Consider the following 26,295-nt stretch of genomic DNA (forward strand, 5'->3'; position numbering starts at 1 on the left):
AGAAACTTTGTAATAAATGAATATAATATTATAAGCTAGTAATGCTAAAGTTCCCCTCATAATGTTTCAAAACTTACAAGAATACCACATCAATGGGAAATTGAAGGACTGAGAGCCCCAAGGATGGGTGACATCACTGCTGAGTGACATTGTCTATCCTCCTCATACATCCCCTAAATGTACCTGGGGATAAGTCATAAGACGTCAGAGCTCTCTTCATGGGGTTATAAGCCAGGAGATTTGTGTAATAAAAGCAAAATTCAACAACATGTAAACAAGCAAGGCAAGGGCTGATACCTGTGTGGATCGCCCAGTTTCTGAAGAGCGGTGCATCTTTTTCCACGTCCCACCCGTGTCTAGCTGCATGCATCCAGGGGATCTGGAAAATCTTCTTTTCCTGAAACAAGGGGAGGAAAAGTTAAGTAAAAGCTGAAGTTGCGGGGTTTGTCTGAGGACAGCGTGGGCTCCTGAAGTTTTAGTGCTAGATTCTACATCTGAGTTAAACTGAGTGTGTGAGGGTATGTAGCAGGGCTGACCGTGAAACAAGCCCATGGGCTGGGAAGATGGCTCGGTCGCTCACACGCTTGCCATGAAAACATGAAGACCCAAGTTCAACTACCCACATGAAAAGTCAGGTGTGGTTGTGCCTATGTCTTGGTTAGGGTTACTTTTTCCGTGAGGAAAGAAAGGGTTTATTTGCCTCATGCTTCCACGTCAAGTTTCATCACTGAAGGAAGTCAGGACAGAAACTCAAGCAGGGTGGGAACCTGGAGACAGGAGCTGATGCAGAGGTCATTGGCTTGTTCCCATGGCTTGCTCACCCTGTTTCTTTCTTTCTTTTTTTTTTTTACGAATTCAGGACCACCAGCCTAGGGATGGCACCACCTACAATGGGCCGGGCTCTCCCCCATCAATCTCTAATGGATAGAATGCCCTACAGACTTGCCTACACCCATATTTTATGAATACATTTCCTTAGGTGATGTCCCCTCCACTCAGATGACTTTTAGCTCGTGTTAGGTTGACATTAATCTATCCAGCACAGCCTATAATCCTAAAGCTGGGGAAGTAGAGACAGAAGATTCCTGAAGCATGCTGGCTAATTCATCTTCCTCAATCAGTAGGCCCCAGGTTCACTGAGAGACACTGCCTCAAACAATAAGGTGGAGTGCCATTAGGGAGGACATCCAACATCATACATGCACAATGGCAAGCACATGAGCATGCATACATGCAAACATGCAACACATATACACATACACATGTAATTTGAAGAAAACTTAAAAAGAAAGCCCACTGCCCCACTGGGTCCTTAATTCTGACAATCTACTCAGGAGGCAATTCAGAGTCTTGCTCGGCCTAACAGAAAAGAAGTGTAATGTAAGGTCAGAGGTGAAGATTATGCTACGATGTTGTGTCCCATGCTTTATTTCCCTTCCTGGCCATACAGCCGCACATAACCCTGTCACTGGTTGGAACTTCTAGCATGAATGCCATTACTTCTTCTTGTCTGCTGCTAAAGAAATGTCTAGTGTATTGGAGACCCCTGCCACAGAGAGCAAGGATCTTCTTCAGTTTCGCATGGGTATTTCCCAAACATAGGGTGTGTGTGTGTGTGTGTGTGTGTGTGTGTGTGTGTGCGCGCGCGCGTGCACTGTTCTAACCCTCTGGGTCTACTGTCCTGGACATAAGGACAGGAAATGCAAAGCTATCCAGTCTGTGAGGTCATACTCATTCTCTGGCAAACAGCAACAAACCTTATACTAGATTCTTTCTTACCTCCTGAACACAACTCATAACTGCTTAAACCAAACCCAGCAAACACGTGCTCACAAACTAACACTCTAGAAAAAGGGCCTAGTCACAGTAACACCTCATGTGTGAAAAGAAAGGTGGGTAGCCCACCCTCCAACCACCTCTGTGCCCTGCACATCTGAAGATGCACATCCACGTGGGTAGCCCTCCCTCCGACTGCACCTGTGCCCTGCACATCTGATGATGCACGTCCACGTGAGTAGCCCTCCCTCCGACCACCTCTGTGCCCTGCACATCTGAAGATGCGTGTCCATGTGGGTAGGCCCTCCCTCCGACTGCACCTGTGCCCTGCACATCTGATGATGTCCACGTGAGGCTCCCTTTTGTTTCTTGCAGTTGACCAAGGGGCTAAGTAGATGCTTCTAATTTCCATTTTACAAGTGAGGAAACCAAAGAAAGGAATTCAGCTATTTTGTCAAGGAACTTTTGATTCACTGTATCTAAATTTCTCAGAGCCATAGTTGTGTGATCCCTTATTAATCCACACATTGTCTCTTGCCCTCTAGATGTAGATTCTCTGCTTTGCTGTCTTGAATTCTGTGGAATGTGGTGGGGTTGGGTGGGTAAGGTGGAGAGGTGTATTTTGTTTGTTTGTTTGTTTGTTTGTTTGTTTGTTTGTTTGAAGCTTCTGGGCAGTTCTGATCATTGCTAAGTACCAGGGATCCCTCCCTGCACCACACAGCAGGGAAGAAAAAGGAAGGGCAGTAGGGGATTTCCACCGCAGGATCTCACACAGTGAAATCTAGAAAAGGGCCCAGCCGTCTCAAGGAGACCTCTATACAGAACCACGCACAGAGACTGAACTGATAATATTTTAAAACGCTGCAGAGTTTCCAACACTGCTATTAGGGGGGGAAATTTACTGTATTTGTAACAGTCCGTTAATAAAGAAGAACTGAAAGCCACGGGCATTTTCACGAACTCTGCACTGTTCATTGTGTGGCGGTCACAGGTGGGCCAATGGGGCAGAGGGGTGGGGGGCAGAAGGTTGAGTGGTAGTGATTTAATGTGCGTGAAAATCAGAGAGCAAAATTGCTTGATGCTGTTTCTGGTGTCCTTGTGAAAATGAATACAAATAAAAAGGAATTGATTTCATGGAAATGTTTTCCCTGTTGGCTAGATTTCAAAATCCTAGAAGGTGCTACGAGGATGCTGGGGGAGTAAACGTATCCGTGGTATCAAACTATCAATGGCTTCATCACTGGATTCTGCACGCAGAGTAATGCAGTCGGGCAAGATGTACCCACTGGTGCCATAGTGGCATGGACGCTAGTAACCAACTACTCTCTGATCGTATTCGAGGCCTGCTCCACAGGTGAGAATTTGTGCCTGGTATTGTAAACGTGATCAAAATTCCATGACTGTGAAAGTCATAGATCCTAGTTGGGAACCCAGTACAACTTTTTTGCTAAGTCGACATGTTGTCAATCTGCCTCCCAAATGTTTTTGTTTAAACCCACACAAGAGTGTTGTTCTCAGCCTCAGCTAGAGAAGTTTCTTTTAGCAGTGAGTAGCATTCCATGCAGGCTTGGAACCAGGCAAATGGGGCGTCTTATCAGTCTCCTCCAGACTCAGGGAACATCACGGAAGAAGAGACTATAGAACTTAGGGACTAGCTGAGGCAGCTACAGCTATCTGCACACAACCAAGCCAGTCAAACTGTAGACTGCAAGGGAGATGGGCTCCCAAAGTTTCCGAGGAGATATATTGTCAGCTGCAGGTTGATCAGGGAAAGAGGGCCATTTCCTTTGGGGGGTGTGGCTGCTAAGACTCTGCCCATGCTACGGCTGCTGGCCCCACGCCCGTGCACATGGAGGAGGAACTAATAGAGGGGGTATATCTGGGAAAGGTCTAGAAGGAGTGGAAAGGGAGTTGGGGATGGCTATGGTCAAAGTATATCGTTTACATGTATGAAGCGGTCAACGAATAAATACAAAGTACTCATTAAAAAAAAAGGATTCCAGATATTTTCCTGGAATTCACCCCTATAATCTAAAGCTTCTCGCTTGAAAACAGACTCTGAAAAACGTGCTGTTCTTTCTTCCTAGATGAAAAGAGTTCTGATGTAACACAACCTGAATTCTAGTCCACAAGACATCAAGTAACATTTTTTCAAGCACTGCATGAATGAGCGCGCGCACACACACACACACACATTTGTGCGCACACACACAAATGTGGTCTCACAGGAATCAAACAAGAATCGTGAAGTCATAAAAATGATGACTGAACCTAGGAATTGCCAGGACAGATGATCCTGACATGGGTAAAGATCCCCAAAACACCTTGAATCACTAAAGAATTACAAATTAAAACAACATGCATCTCACCCCCACAGGGATGGCTAGACAGGAAAGAGAAGAAAACTAGACTATAAAAGGCATTGCTGAGGCTCAGGAGACACTGGAACCCTCAAGCATTGCTAAGCAAATGTGGAACAGCAGAGCCACTGTGGGAAACGCTCTGGCCAGTCCTCAGAAAGTTAAGCACACAAGTTGCCTGCTGGCCATTCCAGAATTTCACTGAATGTCTGGATGTGTGCTCAAAGAATTGCAAGTATTCAACTTGTGATATGTGGATGTGCACATAGTTAATAAAGCCCAAAGATAGAAACAGCCCTAATGCCCACAGGCTGGTGAATCCGTAAACTACGTGTGGCAAGTGCATTCAGTGGAACATCACTCCATTCTGCTTCATGTTTCCCACTGGATGCCATTCCATTTCGTTTACAGATCAGGAACAGAGTACTGACACATGCAGCCCCATGTTCAACCCCATGGGTGAACTGTATGAGATGGTACGGACAAGAAGAACCCCGACACAAAGGAACAAACATGAAATGGCCCCACTTATATGGAACAACCAGGAAGAGCAAAGCTATGAGGGCTGAAGGCAGCTCAGCAGTTGCCAAGAACCAGGGAAGGAAGAAATGGTAGTGACCGGTTAATGAATATGGCGATTTATTTGGGTGGGGTGAAAAATGGTTTGGAAGGAATTGTTGGCGATGGCCGTGAAGGTGTCTAACGTCTCTGAAATGTGTGCTCTAAAACAGTCAAAGGGGTAAGCTTTTTAAAGACTACACGTAACTTTTAATTACTTTTTCATACTGCTAAATAAATGCATCTGGGAGCTTAAAAATACTTTAAAAATGTGTGTGTGTGTGTGTGTGTGTGTGTGTGTGTGTGTGTTTGGTGTGATAGTATATAAGTATATACGTGCAGGTTCAGGGGGCATTTGATCCCCCAAAGCTGGAGTTACAACTGTTTGGGAGCCACCCAATGTGGGTGCCTGGAACTGAACTAGAGTGTGTGTGTGTGTGTGTGTGTGTGTGTGTGTGTGTGTGTTGTGAGGGATAGCATATGTGTACATAAATTCATGTCCATAAGGTATTGAATCCCTCAGAGCTGGGGTTACAACTAGTTGGGAGTCACCTAATGTGGGTGCCAGGAATTGAACTAGTGTCCGTGTCTGTGTGTCTGTGTGTCTGTGTATCTGTGGGGGGAAGCATATGTGCATATCAGTGCAAATCCAGAGGATCCCCTGAAGCTGGGGTTACAACTGGTTGGGAGTCACCAGATGTGGGTGTTGGGAACTGAGGTAAAGTCCTGTCCAAGAGCAGTATACTCTCTTAACTGCTGAACCATCTCTCCAAACCCAAGATTCATTTTTCAACTGAGATTTTACACAGGCAGCTTATCAAAGATTCTTGAACGTCAATGAACAGAAGCTGTGCTACTATTTGTCTGCGCAGACCCTGAGGTATCTTCAGACTCCAGGGGCCCAGAATCCCTTAGTCCTGCATGCACAGTGGTTGTACACACTTTGAGTGGAAAGACTGCTCCTGAGTCCTCCCATGTGTGCATATGAACAGACCTGAACAACTGAGGAAGAACTGGCTGAGCTGAGAAAACCACCTGGGGCTCTCTTGAGCAAGGGGAACCGCACATACCTTGGTCCCCATGGAAACTAGTTCTGTCGTCTCTCTTTGCTTCATTTCCCCCTAACACTGATAAGATGTTCTAACTGGTTTGTTCCTTCTGTTTGGACTTTTTACCCTGTGCAGAGATAGCCCTTATAAACACAAGCCTGTTTCAAAGTGAAGAAAAGAGAAAGTCCTTTGATCTGAGGAGTGGCCACGGAGCCTTGGTCTAGGATCTCTACCACAAATATCAACAATGAGAACAGAAATCACAGAGCTGTGAGAGAAATGATGGACTCAGCAGCGGCTGCCTCCTTCACTCCTAAATAAAAGATCTCAAAAAATTACAATTAACCATAGAGAGAAATCCAGGACTAGCCTGGATTCTCCCACAAGCCAATGACAAGAAAGGAAGCCAAAACAGGGCACTTACTGTTCACAGTCAGAAGAGACCTGAGAGTCAAACACAGACATACACCAAAACTACTATGCCCCATTATCAAGTAGGCCTTATACCTAAGGTGTAGGATGGTTCAACATACACAGGCCAATAAAAGTAATAAACCACATAAATGGACTTAAAGACAATATCACATGATCATCGCAATAGATGCAAGATCCAACATGCCTTTGTGATAAAAGTCCTAGATAAAGTAGGCTAGAAGAAACATAATAAAGGCTATATGTGAGAAATTTAAGACAATGTCATCCTAAATGAAGAAAAGCTTATATCAATCCCACTGAAATCAGAAAACAGACAGGGATGGCCACTATCCCCATTCCTTTGCACTTTCTAGAGCAAAATAAGGCAAGAGAAGGAAATTAAAGGGATATAAATAGGAAAGAAGAAGTCAAACCATCTCTATTTACAAACAGCATATTATATATTAGAGATACCATAAATTCTATCAGAAAACATCTAGAAACGGTAAGTTCAGCAATGTGGCAGGATACAGGGTCAAGAAAGCATCTTCAACAATGGTGCTGGGGAAGCTTACTGCCCACACACAAAAGAAAGAAATTAGACCAGTATCTATCACCTTTCACAAAAACTGAACTCCAAACAGATCAAAGACCTCTAGCTCAAACCTGAAAATCTAAGCCTCCTATAAAAAAACATAGCCAGTACTTACATGATAGAGGTATAGAAAATGACTGCCTGGTTAGGACTTCATTGGCCCAGGAATTAAGGTCAACAAGAGACAAAGTGGGACTTCATGAAACTAAAAGTCTTCCATACAACTGAAATAACCGTCAACAGGGTGAAGTGTGAGCCCAGAGCATGGTGAAAATCGTTGTCAGCAATACATCTGCTAGTGGTTTAATATCCAGAATATATAGAGAACTCAAAAATAAAAGAGTCAAACAAAACAAAAGACAATTCAAAAAAAAATGAACCTGAATCTGAACACAGTTCTCAAGGAGGGAAAAAAAAATGTCTAAGAAATATCTCAAAAAAAATGTTCATCATCCCTAGCAATTAGGAAAATCCAAATCAGAAGAATTTTGAGATTTAATCTCACCAAAGTCAGAATGGCAAAGGTTAACAAACAATTGACAAAAAACTTCTGGAGAAGGGATGTGGAGAAAGAGGAGCCCTCACTCACTGTTGGGAGGACGGCGAACTAGTCCAACCACTCTGGGAATCACTGTGGGGAAGCTAAAAGCAGATCTACTATGTGACCCAATTTCACCACCCCATGGCACAGCCTACTCCACGGATACTGTGGTCAGTCTGTCCACTGTCAGTCTGTCCACTGTCAGTCTGTCCACTGTCAGTCTGTCCACTGTCAGTCTGTCCACTCTGGCTCTATGCACAACACTTAGGAAATGGAAACAACATCAATATCTTTCAACCGATGGGCAGACAATGAAAATGTGATCCATATCCACTCTGGGAATCAGTTGTAAAGAAAAACGGAATCATGAAACTTGCAGGTAAATGGATGGAACTAGAAGAGATCGTACAGAGTGAGGTAACTCAGCGCTGGAAAGACAAGCATCAAATGATCTCTCTCATCCGAGGTTTCTAGCGCCGATTCCTCGGGTGTGGGTATGTAACATGGGGTAACCACGGAAACCAGGAAGGTAGAAATGGACCAATGCAGAGGTCGGGGCAAGATAGCAACAGAGAAGAACAGCAGGGTAAAAGGGATTGAAGGGGGGAATGGAAAAAACATGGAAACTTTAACTAGAAAGGGGGAGGGGAAAATGCCACAGAAGGATAGAGGAGGGTAAAATAACAGTAAAGGTTCTGAGAAAAAGCCACAAGGAACCATACAATTGACTATTTACTTAAAAATATGCTTTCTGACATATCTAGGAGACACAATCTCACAGCAAACTTCCGTTCCTCTGGCTCTTACAATCTTTCCTCCCTCTCTTATGCAATGATTCCCGAGTCTTAGGTACAAGAATTGTGTTGTAGAAGCAACAGTTAGGGCTGGGTTCCATAACTCTGCCTTTTGATTGATTGTTTTCTGCAGTGGTCTCTGGCTGTTGCAAAAAGTTTGCATGCATGTTGCAAAGAATAATAAATGTATGTTGGTATGTAGATATACATACATAGTTTGAATGAAAATTTCCCATCTGGGATGACAATCCTTCCCCCAAGAGACAGACCACCTGAAAATTAAAAAAAAAAAACTCCAACAACAGGCACAAGAAACCCTCTTTTGAGTTGTTGGTCAGGGTTGTCTAAGAGATCCCCAAACATTATAGGCTCTTGCTATTGCCTTTAGTTGCCCACCCCACCCCACCCCAGCTCTAAAGTGGAAGCCAAGTCCCTATTGCTTAGGACACTATACATTTCAGACCAAAGATCCAGAAGCCCTGAGCTGGCTGGCTCTGACCTGAAAGCTTTCTCCCTGGAAACTAGCTCTCATGGAATCAGAACGTGTCATCCCAAAGGAGGGAGGCAGCCAAAAACCCTGCCCAGTTTTGACCCCTATGAAGCACAAGGACGACCAGAATTATGTGCTAACCCTAAAGGTTCTGTAGTGGCACAGAATACCTAGGTGGAAACCAACAGATCTCTAGTTGGACTTTGAACTTAAGACCCACTTGTCAAGAGGGAAATCATGACTAGTACTGAAAGTGCAGGCAACTACCCAGGAATAGTGAAATCAGGATCTTCAAGGAGAATCTGCAACCTCCACTTTGCTAAACCAGCACAATCACTAACTACATCCTAAATATTTGTTCTAATGCCAACAGACAAGTGTAGTTTTCATCCACCACCAAGGAAACTCTGCAACAGACAGACACCGCTACAGAAAACAATCAATCAAAAGGCAGAGTTGGGGGGCTGGAGAGATGGCTCAGTGGTTAAGAGCACTGACTGCTCTTTCAAAGAACCCGGGTTCAGTTCCCAGCACCCACATAGCAGTTTACAACTGTCTGGAGATCCAGTTCCAGGGGATCTGACACCTTCACACCAATGCACATAAAATAAAAGTTAAATAAACCATTAAAAATATTTAAAAAAAAAAAAGGCAGAGTTGGAGGACCCAGTCCTTAACTGCTGCATCAACCACACAATTCTTGCACCTAAGACTCGGGGATCACTGCATAACAGGGGGAAAAAAGATTGTAAGGGCCAGAGGAATAGGGAGTTTGCTGTGAGATTGTGTCTCCTAGAAATGTCCGAAAGCACAGCCAGGAAGTCTCACCAACGTGGCTGTCTGAACAAGGATGGCACCAATGGATGTGCTAATGTGGAAGGGGGAAAGCTAAGGAGGCTTCAACCCGAGATAAGAGCCATGGGCACCTAAGGAATGCTGAGAATGAGAGAAGTTGTCTTCCCCAGGGAGGAACACACCGACCGGTTATCCAATCGGTCATCCAAATGGTCAATCCTGAAAACATACATAACATGTAACATACTGACTAAGTAAGTTGAATTTTTGTGTTTAAGAATGGACATATAAAAAACAATTGAATAAAAAGAGGCCACAAGCCTAAAAGAGAGTGGGGGGGGGGAGTAAATGGGAGGGCATAAAAGGAGGAAGTGATGTAATTATATTTATAAGCTCAAAAAATAACTTATTTTTAAAAATTATCTTGGGAATACACAAGGGATCCGAATATAAGCAGAACAGTGATACTAGAAAAATTACAATTTACTTTGTTCAATTTACAATTATATTGTATATAGGTAAGAAAATATCCTAAATCTTACAGATGTACACCATCATCCAATGGCTTTAAAATACCACTCCCTATCCACACAGGAAAGATAAAGCAAGTAGCAAGAAACCCAGATCCGGACATATGAGAATTTGGCCTCCTATTCCTTCTCGACATATGATTCAGTCAGACTATGTCATCTGCAAACACTGTCGTAAAAAGTAAACGGTCCTTCCAGGGGCCTCATGCACAAGTGATACAGATGCTGCTTTGGCAACATCCTAGCCTAGATGCTCGTCTGGACTCTTCCACTGCGGTTGAACCCCACTGCATGACAGAGATCCTTCAATTTTATTAGAAGTGGAAAATGGAAACAAATTAAGACTTAGTTAATCACCTACTTGTGTCTGTCGAAGAATATCCTACAGAGGTTGGACTCTGTTGGAGATAGACACAAGAGTAGCCAACCCCATGAATCTGGGCCTATTACCTTCATTCACAGGCTCACAAGCTCCTCTATGGAGAGCTTCCTACTTGTCCAGGCACTGTGTCTGGCACTGTACATAGAGTAATCATCAGGACAGCCGTGCCCTGTACCAACAGCTTCCAGGCACTCTGAGTATCAACTGCTATGGTTTTGGATGTGGCTTGAGTGTTTCTTGCAAGGCTGTCTTGATCTGCAGTGCGGATGGGTTGAGATGATGAAATCTTTAAGTGATGGGGGTCCAACAGAGAATAATTAGATCATAGGTTCTGCCCTTGCAAATGGGTTAGTGCTGTTTTGGGAAGTAGGTCAGGTCTGATAGGAGTATCCTAGTTCCTTAAAGAAGCTTCTAGATTTTTGTGTGTTTGTTTGTATACTTTTAACAAGTTGGACCCAAAGTCTTAGGGCTAGTACATTTCTTTACCTAGAATCCCAACAATCTTCAACAAGAAACAAAATTTTGGAATGGCCTCAAACTATTCAAAATACCAAGAGGGTTCTGGAAGTGCTTGTGAGGGAAAAACAATGGACTCTCGGTGGCAGATGAGTGCCAACAAGCCTAAGTTAGAGAAGACCTATAAAAAGATCCCCATGGGAGTTTAGGTAGGGACAGAAAATACCCTGACCCAGCTCAGGCCTGTACTCTCCATGTGCACAGACACACAGCTGCCGCACCCCAGCCCTCATGGGTCACTGCCTAACAGGGACCCTCAGACCCTAGGCACTCCTGTGTCAATGCTGTCCTGAGAAACTCAGGTAGCCAGAGTCTGTGACAGGCTCCTTTCAGTCAGATGGCCTCAGATCCAGTCCTAGCAAAAGCACCCGTAAGATGACAAGGAGGTCTCCTTCCCTCCTCTTCTTCAGGAAGAGAATTGTGGTGCCAAGAGACAGAGAAGGGAGCCTAGCAGGGAGGGTCGCCTGGTTATACAATGAGAAATTATTATCTCTGGCCCTAGAGCAGAAAAATATGAACAAGGCAGAGTTCAAAGCACATGGCCTCTTTATCACCACCATTGGGGGTGGTGGGCAGTGGAAAGGTCTCTTCATAGAGGAGGAAGTACTGATAGGTAGACTTTTTTCCTAGGGCTATTATTTAAAAAATGACCAAACTCTGGGTGGTTTATAGTAGAAATACATTCCATTACAGTCCTGAAAGTCAGAAATCCAAAATCAAGGTGTTAGCAGGCTTTCATTTTTTTTTTCAAAACTTCTAGAAGAGTCTTTCCTCCCTCTTGCAGCTTCTGCCAGACCTAGAAGTCCCTTGCCTGTGGCTTCATTGCATCCCCTCTGTCTTCACGAAGCTTTTTCTCTGTGTGGGTGTGTTCTTTTGTGTCTTCTAAAGATACCTGCCCTTGACTTTAGGGCCCAGGCAGATAGTCCAGATGTTCTCATCTTGAAGTCCTTACTCCATCTAAAAGGTCTTCCCCAAATAAAGTTATGTGCCCAAGTTCTAGAGGTTGAAATGGGTCATTGAAGGTACAGACTACTGGTCAACCTCCTGCAGAGAACATCGAACTACAGGTTGTCAGTGACTACTTGACAAAAAAGGAACAACGATAACCCACGTTCTCCACACACAGATGTGGTTCAGGACAAACCAAAAGTGAGAATAGAAAACTCAGGTTAGAAAAAGAAATAGCAGAAAGAGATCAGTTGCTTTTCTTGAGAATTGAGTCCCGCTTACTTCTCTACACCTCAGTTTCCTGGTCTACAGCAGGAAAGGTCTACAGCCTTTTCCCAGAGCAGGGATTAAGTGAGTTGATGTATGCAATGCTTTGCTTAGCAGAAGAAGTAGCATAAAACCCTTAGCAAAAGTCAACTGCCATTGCTATTATCTGTTCCCCTGCATCTCCCCACACTGTCTCTGAATTACCACCCTCTTTCTTTTCACCCATGCCTGTACTGCTGTTCGCTGAGCAATCAAGGGTGACCTGAGTTCTTGTTTGTATTTTTAGAAGAGACTAACTATATACCTAAACCTCAACTAACTATAGATATTGCAAGCTTGGAAAAAAAATGTATTGCTTGCCACAAACGTTCCAGTACCTGATAGAACAAGTGAAGCCAGTAAGAGGTTTATTTATTTCTATTTCCTCTGTGGTCCACCTTATTATAGAAAAGACTCAAGCAGATAGCCAACTGCAGCCATACTAAATTCAAAATAAATGGGCAAGAGAAAGAATAAAATTTTGGCGGGATCTAAAAAGATAAAACAAAACCAGAAATTTGTTTGGTTTTTTTTTTTTTAATTACTTCACGGTATCTTTTTCAGTCATTAAAAGCAGGCCACGATCTCTCTCTGGCTTTAAGCTCTTATACCTGGTGGGAAAATAAAACCTGACTCATTAACTCATTCACCATGTCCTCCAGATAAGAAGACGAGGGGAACAGGGTGGAAAAGAAGAAAGAGACGTTTGCTCCGAATGGTTGGTGTTCTTGGTGGAAGGAGGAAAAAATCCTCCCTTGGGGCTCTTTAGAGAAGCCATAACGTATTCTACGTAGCTGTTACTCTGAACCAGTATCTTTCAGCCTGTGGGATGGTGGCCCCTTTGGGGTTGAATGACCCTTTCACGGAAGTCACACAGCAGATAGCCTGAACAGCGGATATTTATATTATCATTCATAACAGTAGAAAAATCATAGCTATGAAGTAGCAATAAGAATAATTTTATGGTAGGGGGTCCCACACCATAAGAAGCTGGATTAAAGGGTCACAGCGTTTGGAACCACTACTCTAGTCTGTAAGCATGCATTTTTGATTAAAGTAAAATTGCCCACATTATCTCTCCTTCATTTACCCCTAATAGCTAGGTAAGCTGAGAGTGCTGCAGTTCACAAAGTAAGTGTGCATGTGTGTGCGTGTGCATATGCATGTGTGCGCATGTGCGTATTTGGGGAAATGCAAATGATTAATAACTACTTATTTAGGGTAAGTGGGCATACAAACGGCGTTTCAAGTCGTGACAGTACTTTTGTGTCTATTTTCTAGACTGAGTCTTGCTGTGCCTCCAGCAAGACTGTAACTCACCCTGTCAACCAGACTGGCCTCAAACTCAGAGATCCTCACCAGGCTGCTTTTGCCTCCCAAGTTCTGGAAATAAAGGTAAGCAACACCACACCCAGCATGACAGTACTGGTTTTTTGTTTTGTTTTTAAGGAAAGAGAGCAAAAGTTCTTGAAATAAAGAACCTTTTAAAGGTTAAGATCCTCCACTCAGACAAAAACAAACACCACCATGAAGCCCCTTTGTCCTTTAGTGCCTGAGCCCTTGGAGCAGCAAAGATGGCACCTGAGGAAGGGGAGGAAGGACAAGGGTCAGCGGAGAAACCACAAAAGGAGCTTCACAAAGCCTTCTGAAAACAAAAGGCAGCCGTGCTGAAGCTGTGGGGCTTCACAGTGGATTTTATCCTTCCCCACTCCATTGTATTTTTATGTACTTATCCATCATAAAAAAGATAAAATCAATGAAACCCAGAAAAACAATTATCTTTATATCCTCCTTCATGTCTAAGGTGTCCATCACCTGGATTCCATCCCTTCTCCTCCCTAAATTCAGCCGTTCTCTGTAGCCCATTTATTTCAGAAATGTGACCAAAACCTTTTTGACATGAAAAAAATATGTTTTGTGATCATTGTTAGCTGGGTGTTTCTGTACAAATGAGCAAAAGATTCAGAATACAATTTTATTGGTACTGCTGTGGGCACTTTCAACAAGTAATGTCTCCTTCCCTTCCTTCCCCCTTCCCTTCTCCTCTCTTCTCCTCTTCTCTCTGTCTCTCATTCCCACAACAGTGCACATACATACATACATACATACATACATGCATGCATGCATACACGCACCCACACAGCCGACATACCTACCTTATTCAGCCACTTTAGCCCCGGTATCGTATTTGAATTTATCTGTTCCTCCAGCCATGGGCGCATTCGCATCCTTTCCACCGGCATGGTACCCTGTGGCAGAAAAGAAACAGAGCAATAGGTATTTCTGCGGCTGTCTGGCTGTCTTATCTGCACCATGACGTTCTACACCCCCGCCATGATCCTTTCCTAGGAGGAGCTGGTAGATTCAGCTTTGCTGTCACCTGCTCCTTCACCCAACCTGATCTTTCAATGGGTAGCAAAATGGACCAGGCCTGACGGTCTCTATGCTGACTCTCGGTGAAGAGAGTTTTATGGGCGTGGTGTGCCACATGCCTCTTAGTGACTTTGCCTCAAGCCAAGCTTTACCCACTCCATCCTCTCTAAACTGGACGTGTAGCATAACTGTCAACATGTCAGACATTCAAGGACCAATATTTCACCTTCCAAACGCCAAGCAAACGCCAGGCAAACAGTTCTGAGGCAAACTATGGTAACCGACACATTCCTTGGAGGATCCAGATGTATAAACAATTGACCTCTCGACACTGGCACTAAAACTCTGGTTAATTTGGTTTCACTAAAGGTGTGTTACCGACTAGTCATGCCTTCTGACTAGATCACCGTGATCACAAAGATCACAGGCCCCTTGCCCTGTTCTCACCTTCACTTCTCCACCCACCCTGTGCCATCTCTTAGCCACTCCACCCAGCATTCTTCTTCAACGCCAGTCTCCCAGCTCTGGCTCAGCCGCACGTCTTTGCCCTTTGCTCGCTCTCCCTTTGCAAAGCACTTGCAATGGCTGGCACATCTGTCCCCCACCAGGCCACACAATGTCTCTCTCCACTCCTACCAGACTCCCCTGATGGTAGTCTTTCCTTGTCCCACCCAAACACAGCTACCATGGGACCATGGATAAAGTCACTTCCAACTTTCTACCCCTGCGTCTTCATGATGTTTATGCCTGTAAATTTACATTCACCCTGACACCTGAAAGCAAAGATGGCACCAACTCGGGCTTCCACTCTACAAGACTTTGCAGGCAATGTGACAGTATGGTCCCCTCTCCAACCTGGAGTCCTCTCATTTCTTTCACCCTTTTCCTCCAAACTTAACTGAAAAGCCCATAAAGATGAATGTGGGCCAATTATGATACAAGCCTCATAATTCTCCCCTCTATCTTGCCAAGCTCTCCGCTATGCTCTGTCCCTAGCTCATGCCAAGAACAAGCACCATTACGTGAATCAGCAAGGGCCTCACCTTTGTACGTGGGAACCGCCCATCTTTTCTCTGTACCCCTCCCAAAGCTCAAGCCCACTGTGCCTCTTGCTCACACCAAACTCCCCCTTCCTCCTTGGCCTTGTCAATCTTTCTGTGTCTCCTAAGACCTAAGCTCCACACTCCTTCTCCTGAAGGTCATTCCAGATCACTCCAGCCTGAAGCCGCCCTTCCTCCTCCAGCTCCTACACCCACCCACAGTCCTTACTCTGATTATCTGAGAAGCAGACATTGCTTTAGGGCAGCTGTTTAAGTTCTGGCTTTCATCTCATCTCTTATGCCTATAAACTCCTCAGCTGTGCACAGTTTCGCTTCCCATGCAAATCGTGAACTCTCTGAGAGGATGAACTCCACTCCTTCGAGTAAAACGTGTAATTCTGTAAAGCCAAGTTCTGCCTTGGCTTTTCAATGCTCGACACAAGGGCCACACAAGTTCTAAGCAAGCCAGGCAAAGCTGCTCCGGAACTGCGGCCTTGTGCAACATCTGCGGGCTCCAGGTGGCCATTCTTTGAGACAGTAATGGGCACCTTAGAGACCTTACAAAAGGACATGTGATGGTGATGAGCGGTCGCCGACACAGCTGCTTTTCACGCATCCCAAACTGTTCCCTCCATGCATTCATTCCCTCACTGACTCATTCATTCATCATCCATCCATTCAAAGATCTTTGATTGAAAATGAGAGTCTGGCAGTTGGATATGGGAAAAACACTTTCTGGCGTCTTGATTCTTAAAGGATTCAGGACTCGGTAAAGAAGAAATTTAGAAACACGAAGAACCCTATGCATAGGTGCATGGAGTTACCAAAGGGCTCTGGAAACACTGGGGAAAGCTACACACACTGTTGCCCCCATAAAAGCTGTGCCCTGCGGAGTGGTGACCGCAACCTACTCAAATGTCCCCTCAGAAGAAGATCTCAAGACATGAAGTGGGGACAGAAGAGCAAACTTAGGGACAGTCACAGGAGTCATGAATAGGTAGAAGCAGATTCTTCTTCTGGGGTGGCAATAGAAGTCCTGGCATGCCTAAACTCGGTGGCAGGGCAGTGCAAGACACAAACCTGAGCAGCCCTGTTTCCAGTGCAAAATCTCCGCAGTATAGCTCCTTTCATTTTCATTCATAAGTAACCTATTTGTAGAGCTGGTGCATATTATTTCAAAGTTCTGCACGTGAGAATTATCTTACTAAAAATGTATTTGTAATTGGAAAACCCATCTTTACAGTGCTTTCCTAGTCATTACGAATGTGTGCCACAGCGGGAAATGCAAGATGCCCGGTATGGATGCAGCCAGCTGGGGTCAAACAAAGCAACACTCCACATTCTTTCTGCCCCTCTCCTACCACAAACCAGTCTTTTCCACAGTCTACTTAGTATGACATGTTAAATTATTCTGTGCTGTTGGTTGATCACCTTGTCATTTAAAATGTCCCCAAAGCAGTGCTAAAGTACTGTGTTGTATTTCGAAACATGTGCGTGCACACGCTCGTGCATGCATGCTCACGTACGCGCACACACAAACACACACACAGAGTCTGTGCTGTGCCTTATGGGGAAAATAAATGCAGTCAGAAAAACTTACTTCGAGATGTAGGCATGAGTCATATCAGTGTTGTATGTATATATATATATATATACATATATATGTGTGTGTGTGTGTGTGTGTGTGTGTGTGTGTGTGTGTGTGTTTGGCTGTGAGTCCATCTTGTTGTTATTTTTGAGACAGGGTCGTTCTATGTAGTCCTGACTGTCCTGGAACTCCATTTGTAGACCAGACTGGCCTCTAACTTATAGAGATTGGCATGCCTCTGCCTCCTGGATACTGGGATTAAAGGTGTATGTCACTTCATCCTGTGTAAATTCAGTATTAAATCGGGAAGTAGCAAGGGTAGAGCCTCAACCTCAAGCCTTCAGGAAAGCACAGCCCAGTTAACACCTTGATTTCTGACTCAGGGTAGAACTGTGGCAAACACACTGGCACTGCTTTAAGCTATGCTGTCTGCACTATGGCAGCCCCAAGAATAAACCCAGAAAGGAGAAAACACAAAGACAGAGAACAGCAGGTCCTGGAAGGCCACTGTGCAACATCCTCTAATGCCAGAGAGAAAACTAATAAGCTCTTAGGTCCCTAGACCATGCTCTGAGAAGCCAGGATCCAGATGCCCTTTAATTGCTTCATATGAATAGCCTGCATATTCTGTGGCATCCTACAACGTCTGGTCTTTCTGGCGGGCAGATCTGTTCCATTCATCTAATTGCCAGGCTTTAGTGCTTCACCCGTCTGTTGGTCCACCACTAGCAGGGGTTCAGCTCAGCACAATTTAAAGTTTATCTTTTCCTTAGCCAAAATACTAGTTGTTTGGTTTATCCCTCAAAGGTTCGTATGATAGAAATTTGATTCCTAGTTTGGTAGGGTGAGCTGGTGCAACTTTAAGCGATAAAGGCTTCTACAAGGTCATTAGGCTACAGCGCCTCCAGTGTCATGAGCAGATCAGTGCTGTCTCTGGAACAGGTCAATTCCTGAGGAAGTGGTTGTGAGGGAGCTGGAGAAATGGCTCAATGGCTAAGAGCACCAACTGCTCTCGTAGAGGGCCAGAGTTTGGTTCCTAGCACCCACAGGGCATCTCACGACGGACTGTAATTCCAGTTCCAAGAAATCTGATGTCTTCTTCTGGCCTCTACAGGCAACTGCATACAGTGAAGAGACATACATGCAGGCAAACACCCACGCACATGAAATAAAAAGCAATCGTGAATAAGAAAGGGAGGACTTTTGTAAGAAGGCCTTGCCTCTCCCCTCAATCTTAAGTCCAAACACTTTCTGTCACTGTGTTGCCAAAGGTCTCCACCATCTTCATGCTCCTGGACCTTCACAATGTCAAGCCTAATACCAGCCTTTTCTTTATAAAGATACAACTTCAAGTGTTTCGTTTCAGGAACACAAAAGAAACTTAGATATGTGAAGAAACATGTACCAATGTTTCAGAGCTTCCTGTGTTTATTTTCATTGTTTTTCTCCCATTGTATACGACACGCGCATGCCTACTGAGACCGTCACACACTGGAGCTGAAGGAGAACGCGTCTTCGCTTTGTTCTTAGAGCTCTGTCCCTTGAGGAGGCATTGAGCCCTACATTCCGACAGAAGTGCCCTAGAATCTATAATAGCTACCTCTAAAAAAAGTGATGACATTATCCTTGCTTTTAAAATTACCTACAAAACAAAAAGCTAAATTTCTCCAACTAAACAGGGTTGGCTCGGTGCGGGGAAGCACACAACAGTGGAAAAAGAGAACGAATTCCACAAAGTTGTCCTCCGACCACCACATGTAGACCATGGAATGGGCTCTTATCTTTGAATGTGAGGAAAATATTTTCTGGTTTCTTTCCGGCAAGCCCACTGATAGCTAGCCTCGCTGTCCCTTGCCCTGTGAGGCCAGCTTAAGTAGAATAAGAGTTACTTGAATGCAGACAACACAATACTGTGACAGCTGATCTGCTAACTCAGATGGCTCTAATGACAAAGTAACACACAGCATGGATACACAGGACACCTGGATGACTTACTGAGCAGGTGGGATAGAGCCATAGGCATGGGATTTCCTTCTACCACTCAGAACAATGTGTGATTTAAAGCTTCATGTCTATTTATGGAATTTTATACTTAATATTTTCAGAACACAGTTGACCCAGGGCAATAGAAACCACAGAAAGCAAAACCCACAATAAGATGGAGCCACTGTTTGGTTAATCAGTGCTGTTGAGGCCACTGCATAAAGCCATGCAAGGCACTTGGGATTAGCACACCATGGCGTGTCCTCCCCCCCATGAAGCTGACAATGTCATCACGATCCTGAACAGTGCTGTCAGCCACCATGTTTAATTTCCAGCTAAAAAAACTGAGATGTGATTCTGGGGATAACAAACTATCCATTACTGCCTTTGCTCTTAGCTTCAGATATACTGGGTATTACCACTAAGGTTTTGTAGAGTTTTATTATTTAAGTATTGCAGCCCTAGGAGAGAGGGACTTGATTAGATCATACGACTCCCTATAGAGGGGTAGGTTGGAGAACTGTTGAAAAGCAATCTGCTAGGGAAGCTGGGATCCCATCAAGTCTATATGATGCGGGAAGCCCAGGTCTACTTCTTCCTCTAGAAAGCCGTCCACTAGGGTGGCCAATGGCCTCTCTAACATTCTGACATTTTGTCATTTTCTTTTCGTTTCTCTTTGTTATATGCCACCAGTACATGCATCTGCCTAAAATACAATTTCAATCATGTTGATGTTCTGTTCTCCTGAGATGCCCAACCATCCTAATGGCAGTGCCGACTCCTGGGAGGAGGTTGTGAGGCTCAGAAGCTGATCGGAACTTGGGGCACATTCAGGTGACGAAGGCAACCACTGAAGACCAGCACTCGGCTAGGAAAAGGAAGCCCTGGAGCTTTCCCAAGCTCTGTAAGTAATAAACTCAGTGGGGCTGGAGAGGTAGCTTGGCAGTTAAGAGCACTTGCTGCTATTTTTTATTTGGAAGACCAAGGCTTTTTTCCCAGCGCCCAAGTCGGCTTACAACCACCTGTATGTAACTCCAGCTCCACACGTCTGAACACACACTGAACACACACACACACACACACACACACACACACACACACACACACACACACCACTAAGTGGAAACTCACCAAGTAAAGATGGGAACCCACTTTTGAATCATCTCAACTTCTAATCAAATTAAACTAGACTAGAGCTTCCAAAAAGTAAATGTAAATCTTGTGTTCAAGAAAATAACATTATCCGAGAGTTAACCATGATCTCTGCAGCTCTTCATAGGCAATCACCAGCACTGGGTCACTAGAGCTAGAAACATAAACAGCAGCAAGCAGAAAGTCAAGAGAAATAATGAACAATGGAAACAGGCCCGTGGGATACAGACACAGGTCTTAAACAGATATAGTGGTGTACAAAGACATAGACTCAATGTCTTCAGACCTTTATTTTAGACAGTGTCTCACACTGTAGACCAGGCTGGCCCCAGACTCACAGAGACCCACCTCTCTCTGCCTCCCAGATTCTGACTGAAAGCCTGAAGCACCCCACCCAGCCCTCGGGTAGTTTCAAAAAGCAGCTGTGCCTAATATGTTTAGGAAATAAAAGGCAAAGGTGGAAAATTTTTCTTAGCTAAACTACTTACAAATTTTTAATTATAGAATTAATGGATGTCATTAAAATTTAGAACTCGTGGATGGGCCTAAAAATAGCATTGATACCGGGGGGGGGGGGGAGTATGTGAACCGAAAACAGGTCAAAGGAAAGATACAGAAGGAAACGAAAGACAAAAAGGTGAAAACATGGAAGAAGAAGACCATAAACTCCACGGAGAAAACACTTTAGGGTTTAAAATACGGGCAGCTTGACAGTCTGTGCCGACAGGAGAAGGAGTGAGGGGAAAACGTTTCTGGAGGAGACCATGGCCAGACCTTTGCTACTCACATTTGAAAACCCCAAATGGGCAGACACAAATAAAAACCACACCTAAATAAAATTTTTTTAAGAACGGTCATAAAGCATCAAAACATCCCAGACCTGTATGCTCTATAGGTCACTGCTCCACAGAAACAATGGAAGACAGAAGACCTTCGAGAAAACTCTCGGGCTGGTTCGGTTTAGCAAAGTCACAGGCCACCAAGCCAGATGACTTGAGCTCAGTCCCCATCAAACCACGACGGAAGCAGAGAGGTAACTCCTGCCAGCTGTGCTCTGTGGCTGCACACACGCATGCACGCGCACACACATGCACACATAATGCAAAAGTATTAAAGGAAACGACTGCGTTGTGGATTTTATGCTCAGACATATTTCCTTGAAAGAATAAAGATGAAATCAAGACATTTTTACTCAGATAGAAACATGCAGCTTCCCACCACAGACTAAGCATAGTGAAGCATCCTACGACTCTGGACTCCAGTACTCAGGAAGTCAAGGCAGGGGGGTTAAGTTCAAAGTGAGCATGGATTGTACAATGAGACCCGACTCAAAACAAATATACTGATAGAGATGGAGATAGAGGTACAGAGAGATTAGATTAAAATTTTAAAAACACACAACTGTTGCCTTCCAGAATTTTCTATCCAGTTTATCAGCTCACTACAGTATGAGTCACAGCAGGACAGGTAAAAGCCAGAAGCGATGAAGAGAAGATAGGAGGTCACTGTCTAAGGACAGGGCGAAGTGTGAGCCTGTGTCCTGGAAAATGGCGACAGTCATGTCCTGCCCTGGTTCTTCTGCCGCTCCACTATTTTTAAACAGTGTTCGTGGGGGCTTTTGTCACTTACCAGCCCTCTGCACAGAGCTATGTCCCCGGCCCTCTTTCCAGCCTCCAGGATTTTTTGCTCTTGGGATAAAAGCTGGTGTCAATCTAATTCCATTGGTGAAAGAGTTTCTCTCATGGTGCTGGCTACTGGGCACTCTTGTCTTCAGGCCCTGCTGTCTGGGTCTCCAGTTACCCTCAGTAGATCTTACGACATGGTATCACAGAAAACTCTGCTAAGTGCTGTAGTGGGTGGGAGTGTTCAAAGACATGTCAGACGTGACCACTACCCTCCGGGAAGCCATAAATTAGCTGAGGATGTGAGACATAAATCACATAAGGCTAACTAATAATTCTGTAATTATCATAATAAAATGATGTAGCGGAGACCAGAGATTCGGCTGTGATTAATTGCCAACTAAGTTAACCAGTTCATAAGGAATACATAAATCACTATTAATTGGATTTCCAAGGAAAGCATTGTGACGGAGGAAGAGCATACTGGATGGGAGGAAATACCGGGGGAAGGAGAGTTCAGCAGAGATGAGGAAGACAAGAAATGGGTCAAAGCAGGGCTGAGGGGGGTGTGGCTGATGAGGACAGAGAAACTGACCCATGCAAAATCACAGGTGAAGGAAGCTCCTGAGTCACCTACCATAGGAAAAACAAGTCCTAGATATTTAACGTTGCTCTTCAGGGACACACACAACAGCCTTAACCATTAGACCCCACTATTTACATTCTAGAGATGAGTAAAAGTAGTTAAAAGGGTGCCACATTCCTAAAGATGGTAATAAGTTAAAAAGAAAAATTAAAAGGGAGGCAGAGTAGGGATGAGGGGAGAGGAGAAAGGGGGGTGGGGGAGATGTTCCCTCCAGAAATGGAAAGGAAAAAAAAAACCCTACAGTTAAGTTAAAGGACTAAGACAGTGACTCCCAGTAGTAATTCTGCCTCAGCATGCAATAAGCGTTCCCTATTTCTTATAAGTTCATTTCTTATATGATAGTCTATACTCCTCACACAAACTGCTGTGTGCTTCTCAGCAACAGTAAGAACTTCAGTGCAGAAGTCCCCAAACAGGGAGGGAGCTGAAGCTGAGCCGTGACGTCACCACGGTTTTCAATATCATATTCATTTCAGGACTTACTAGCGGTCGGGCGAAAGCTTTCCATACATAACTTCATTAGGCCTTCCAACAAGCCACCGGAGTACAATGTCTCATCACCCTCTCGTAGCCACTGACTTAGCCTGACCTCAAGATGCGGTGGAGATGAAGTTCAAATCTGCCCTCTGCCTCCAAAGGCCACTCCAGAACCCACGGGGTTCTCAAACCTCTGGCCACAGTCCACTAAGACACGATGCAGTCTGTTTGGGATCTGTGGTTGCTTGTTTGTTCTCATTAAGATTGGTATTCTTGGTTTACAATCAGCAAGTTTAATTTCATTTTAATGCATTGAAGTATAAAATAGAAAAGATAAGAGGGCTCTACAAATAGACAGTAATCAACATAATTTTAAGAAATTTCTATTTTGTATCTTGGCATATAGGGTGCTGTAGCATACTGGTTGATACTAATACTATGATGGACAAAGTTTAAAAAGAATTGCATTTAGACTGAACACTTAGAGAGACTGTGTGTGTGTGTGTGTGGGTGTGTGTGGGTGTGTAGACAGGGAGAAAGAATATTGGCAGGAAACAGGAAGCAAACGAGGAACACAGGGAGACAAGAAAAAATAAATCCATCCTTAGTAACCTGTGGGCTATTGGGAGACAAAAATGAATATACAAAAACTTATTGGCATTTGCTTGCACATAAAGAGCAGATTCAGAGCCAAGACAATAGGACATGACATGCTAAGGGTTCTGAGACCCTCACACTTGGCTATGTCTATTTCTCCATCTGTGGTATTTGCACATATTACTCTACATCTTCCGGTGGAACACGAAGGGAGTAAGTCATCAGCTGTCAGTCACGAAACCAGAAAGATGTTTTGACATTTCAGCAGAGTGCCAAAGTGGGGAAAACCTAATGCTCTCTTCATCAACGTCATCTTTATTTCTGAATTCACTGTTTTATGAAACTTTTAAAAGAATATATGTCCAATTCATTAAAGAATACATTTCAGGGGGTGCTGGAGAAATGGTTCAGGAGTAAATCACTTGTTACTCTTCCAGAAGACCTGGGTTCAGCTCCCAGCGCCCACCATGAGCAGCTCACGGCTGTCTGTAAAGGGATCTGATGCCCTGTTTTGGCCTCCGTGGGCACTGTCTGCATGTGGTACACATACATACACTCAGGCACACACAGGTACACATAAAAGAAATAAAAAGAACGCATTCCAAGCTGAGGAGATGGCTCAGCAATAAAATATTTGCCACAAAAGCATGAGGGTCTGCTCCCCAGGTTTCCCTCTAAAGCCAGGCATAACACATACGTCCGTAATTTCCATACTGGGAGGCAAAGAGAGGAGGATCCCTGGAGTTTGCTGGCCAGCCAACCTAGGTGAACCAGCTCTAAGTTCAGAGGGGGATCCTAGCTCAAAACACAAGCTAGATAAGGAAGACAGACACTGACTAACTCTTGACTCCATATGCATGTACACAGAGGTGCACACTTACACACACCTTACGCGTGCACATACACACACATACACACACAAACACACACGCACAAAGAACGAGTTTCCGGTCCATTGTTTTCTCCATAAAGGGAAAAGCAATTCAATCACTGATTCTATTACTCGGTAAATGGCCACCCCAAAGCATCACAAGCCATAGTTACCTTTTCTGTTTTGCATTTATCCCAGTCTCTAAAATTGCTGGGCGATATTATCACCTGGCGAACCTCGAAAGAAAATTCCCCCAGCTGCACTCTAGGCAAACTCTCTGGGGCTTGGGGGCAGGAATCACTTTCATTATCCTGGAGTAATTTTGATATGCCACTAGTCGGGCAAATCACTGCCACTTAGTGCCCATTAATCTAATGGCCCTCCGCATCCCCGATGTTTAACAAACATCTCCAAATGAGTCATGGGACAAGGGGAGGCTGACGGTGAGTGGCGCTCATCACTAATGGAAAACAAATGCATAGGAAATTAAAATTCCAGAATGCACTATCACAAAACACGCTTCCCAAGCTGAGAGTCATGCAGATGATAGTTGGATGATTTCTAAGTAGGTGAGTTCTGGGTCCTCTTGGAAGATATTAAACTACCATAGCAATTTTACAAAAAAAAAAAAAACAACGTTGTCTCTGGGCACAGACTCCTCTGGTACCCAATGTGGTTTGATTTGGTGTCTGGTCATAATGGGTACTGTTGTATCACCACGATAAACACACAGCAGAAGGGCCTTAGGGTCTCCATATGTGTGCTCAAAAGACACTAGAGTATCTCCAGTTTGGGGTATGGTCATCCCACAAAGTGGCTCTCATTACATCCTCACAAGAGCAATTCTTCAGTCAGAGAGCAGGCCCTGAAGATTCACATAACCTGCAATGCTCATGTGTTTGCTGAGAGGTCCCACCGCGCTTGAAGAGCAGCTCCGAGACCAAGGCGACGTTAAAAACCCTAGGTCAGGCACACTCATGGGAAAACAGCTACTCCTCTTTTGACTCTTGACTGACCCCTCTGTACTTGACCTCACTCGTTGCTACTTCCCCGGCCTTCCCACCAACTGCCACACAATCTGTGGGCAGTCTGCTCCCATGGGGCTGCCCTATGACCATACCCTCTTCATCCTCACCAGCGCAGCCTGGTTACCCATCCAGCCTTCCTCATCTGTGCCACCCAGCAACCCTGTAGTGGCCATTCTGCCTTCAGTCTGTTTCCTCATTACAGTTGGCAGTCTCAGAAACAAGGCTGTCATGGTCCTTCTGGAAAAGCCCAAACCTCTTACCATGACCTTCAAGCACCCTTCCCAGGTCTCCAATATCTCCCAGAACCACTTTAGCGACCCTATGCCTTAGCTCTGCTGACTAAGCGCAGGCTCCCCAAGTCACTTTTCCTTGACCTGACCTGGCTCTCTTGCTTCTCCACCCTAGAGCATTCTTTGGCACCACGTACCTTCCAACACAGTAGCTCTACCACGGCCTCGCTACAAGCGGGTCTCCTCACCTTGCCTCATTCGCTCATTCTCAAACGATTATGATAGGTTGAATGAATGGCTCATCACCTCCACCAATTTCTCAAAGCCTCTGCAGGCCTCCTCTGCAGGCCTCCCCTGCTTTTCACTTCCCAGCTCCTCCTCTCTGTTCTCACCTAAGTTCCTTTAGCTTTCGCCTACCTCAGGATTCTAGGGTTCACCTCTACCCTCAATGACAGCAAATGGTCTTGCCAGTTGCTTCATGGAGAATGCGTAAACCAACAGGCTCTTCCTTCTAAATTTCTAACTCTCCTCCACCTTCAAACTTCTGTGCACCTCTGTGACCTCCTTTCCTGCTTTCAGACAAGATGGGAGCCATTGCCACTCAGCTTCTGTAACTCAATGTGGCTTGAAGACA

General features: G+C 44.6%; 1 protein-coding gene across 6 annotated transcripts in view; it reads right to left on the reverse strand.

Annotated features, from left to right (window-relative positions):
- Nucleotides 1–26,295, reverse strand: part of Irf2 (interferon regulatory factor 2) — a 108,546-nt gene that overhangs the window by 39,722 nt on the left and 42,529 nt on the right. For all 6 annotated transcript variants that reach the window (XM_085680287.2, XM_048455811.3, XM_048455814.3 and 3 more), the window contains 2 exons: nt 14,211–14,303; nt 298–397 (listed from right to left, as the gene is read on the reverse strand). In XM_085680287.2, the coding sequence (XP_085536413.1) occupies nt 298–397; nt 14,211–14,297 (187 nt within the window). In that variant the 5' untranslated portion in view covers nt 14,298–14,303. The remainder of the gene's footprint in view (nt 1–297; nt 398–14,210; nt 14,304–26,295) is intronic.

This window comes from Myodes glareolus, chromosome 23 (genome assembly GCF_982192425.1).
Source record: "Myodes glareolus chromosome 23, mMyoGla1.1, whole genome shotgun sequence".
Lineage (NCBI taxonomy): Eukaryota > Metazoa > Chordata > Mammalia > Rodentia > Cricetidae > Myodes > Myodes glareolus.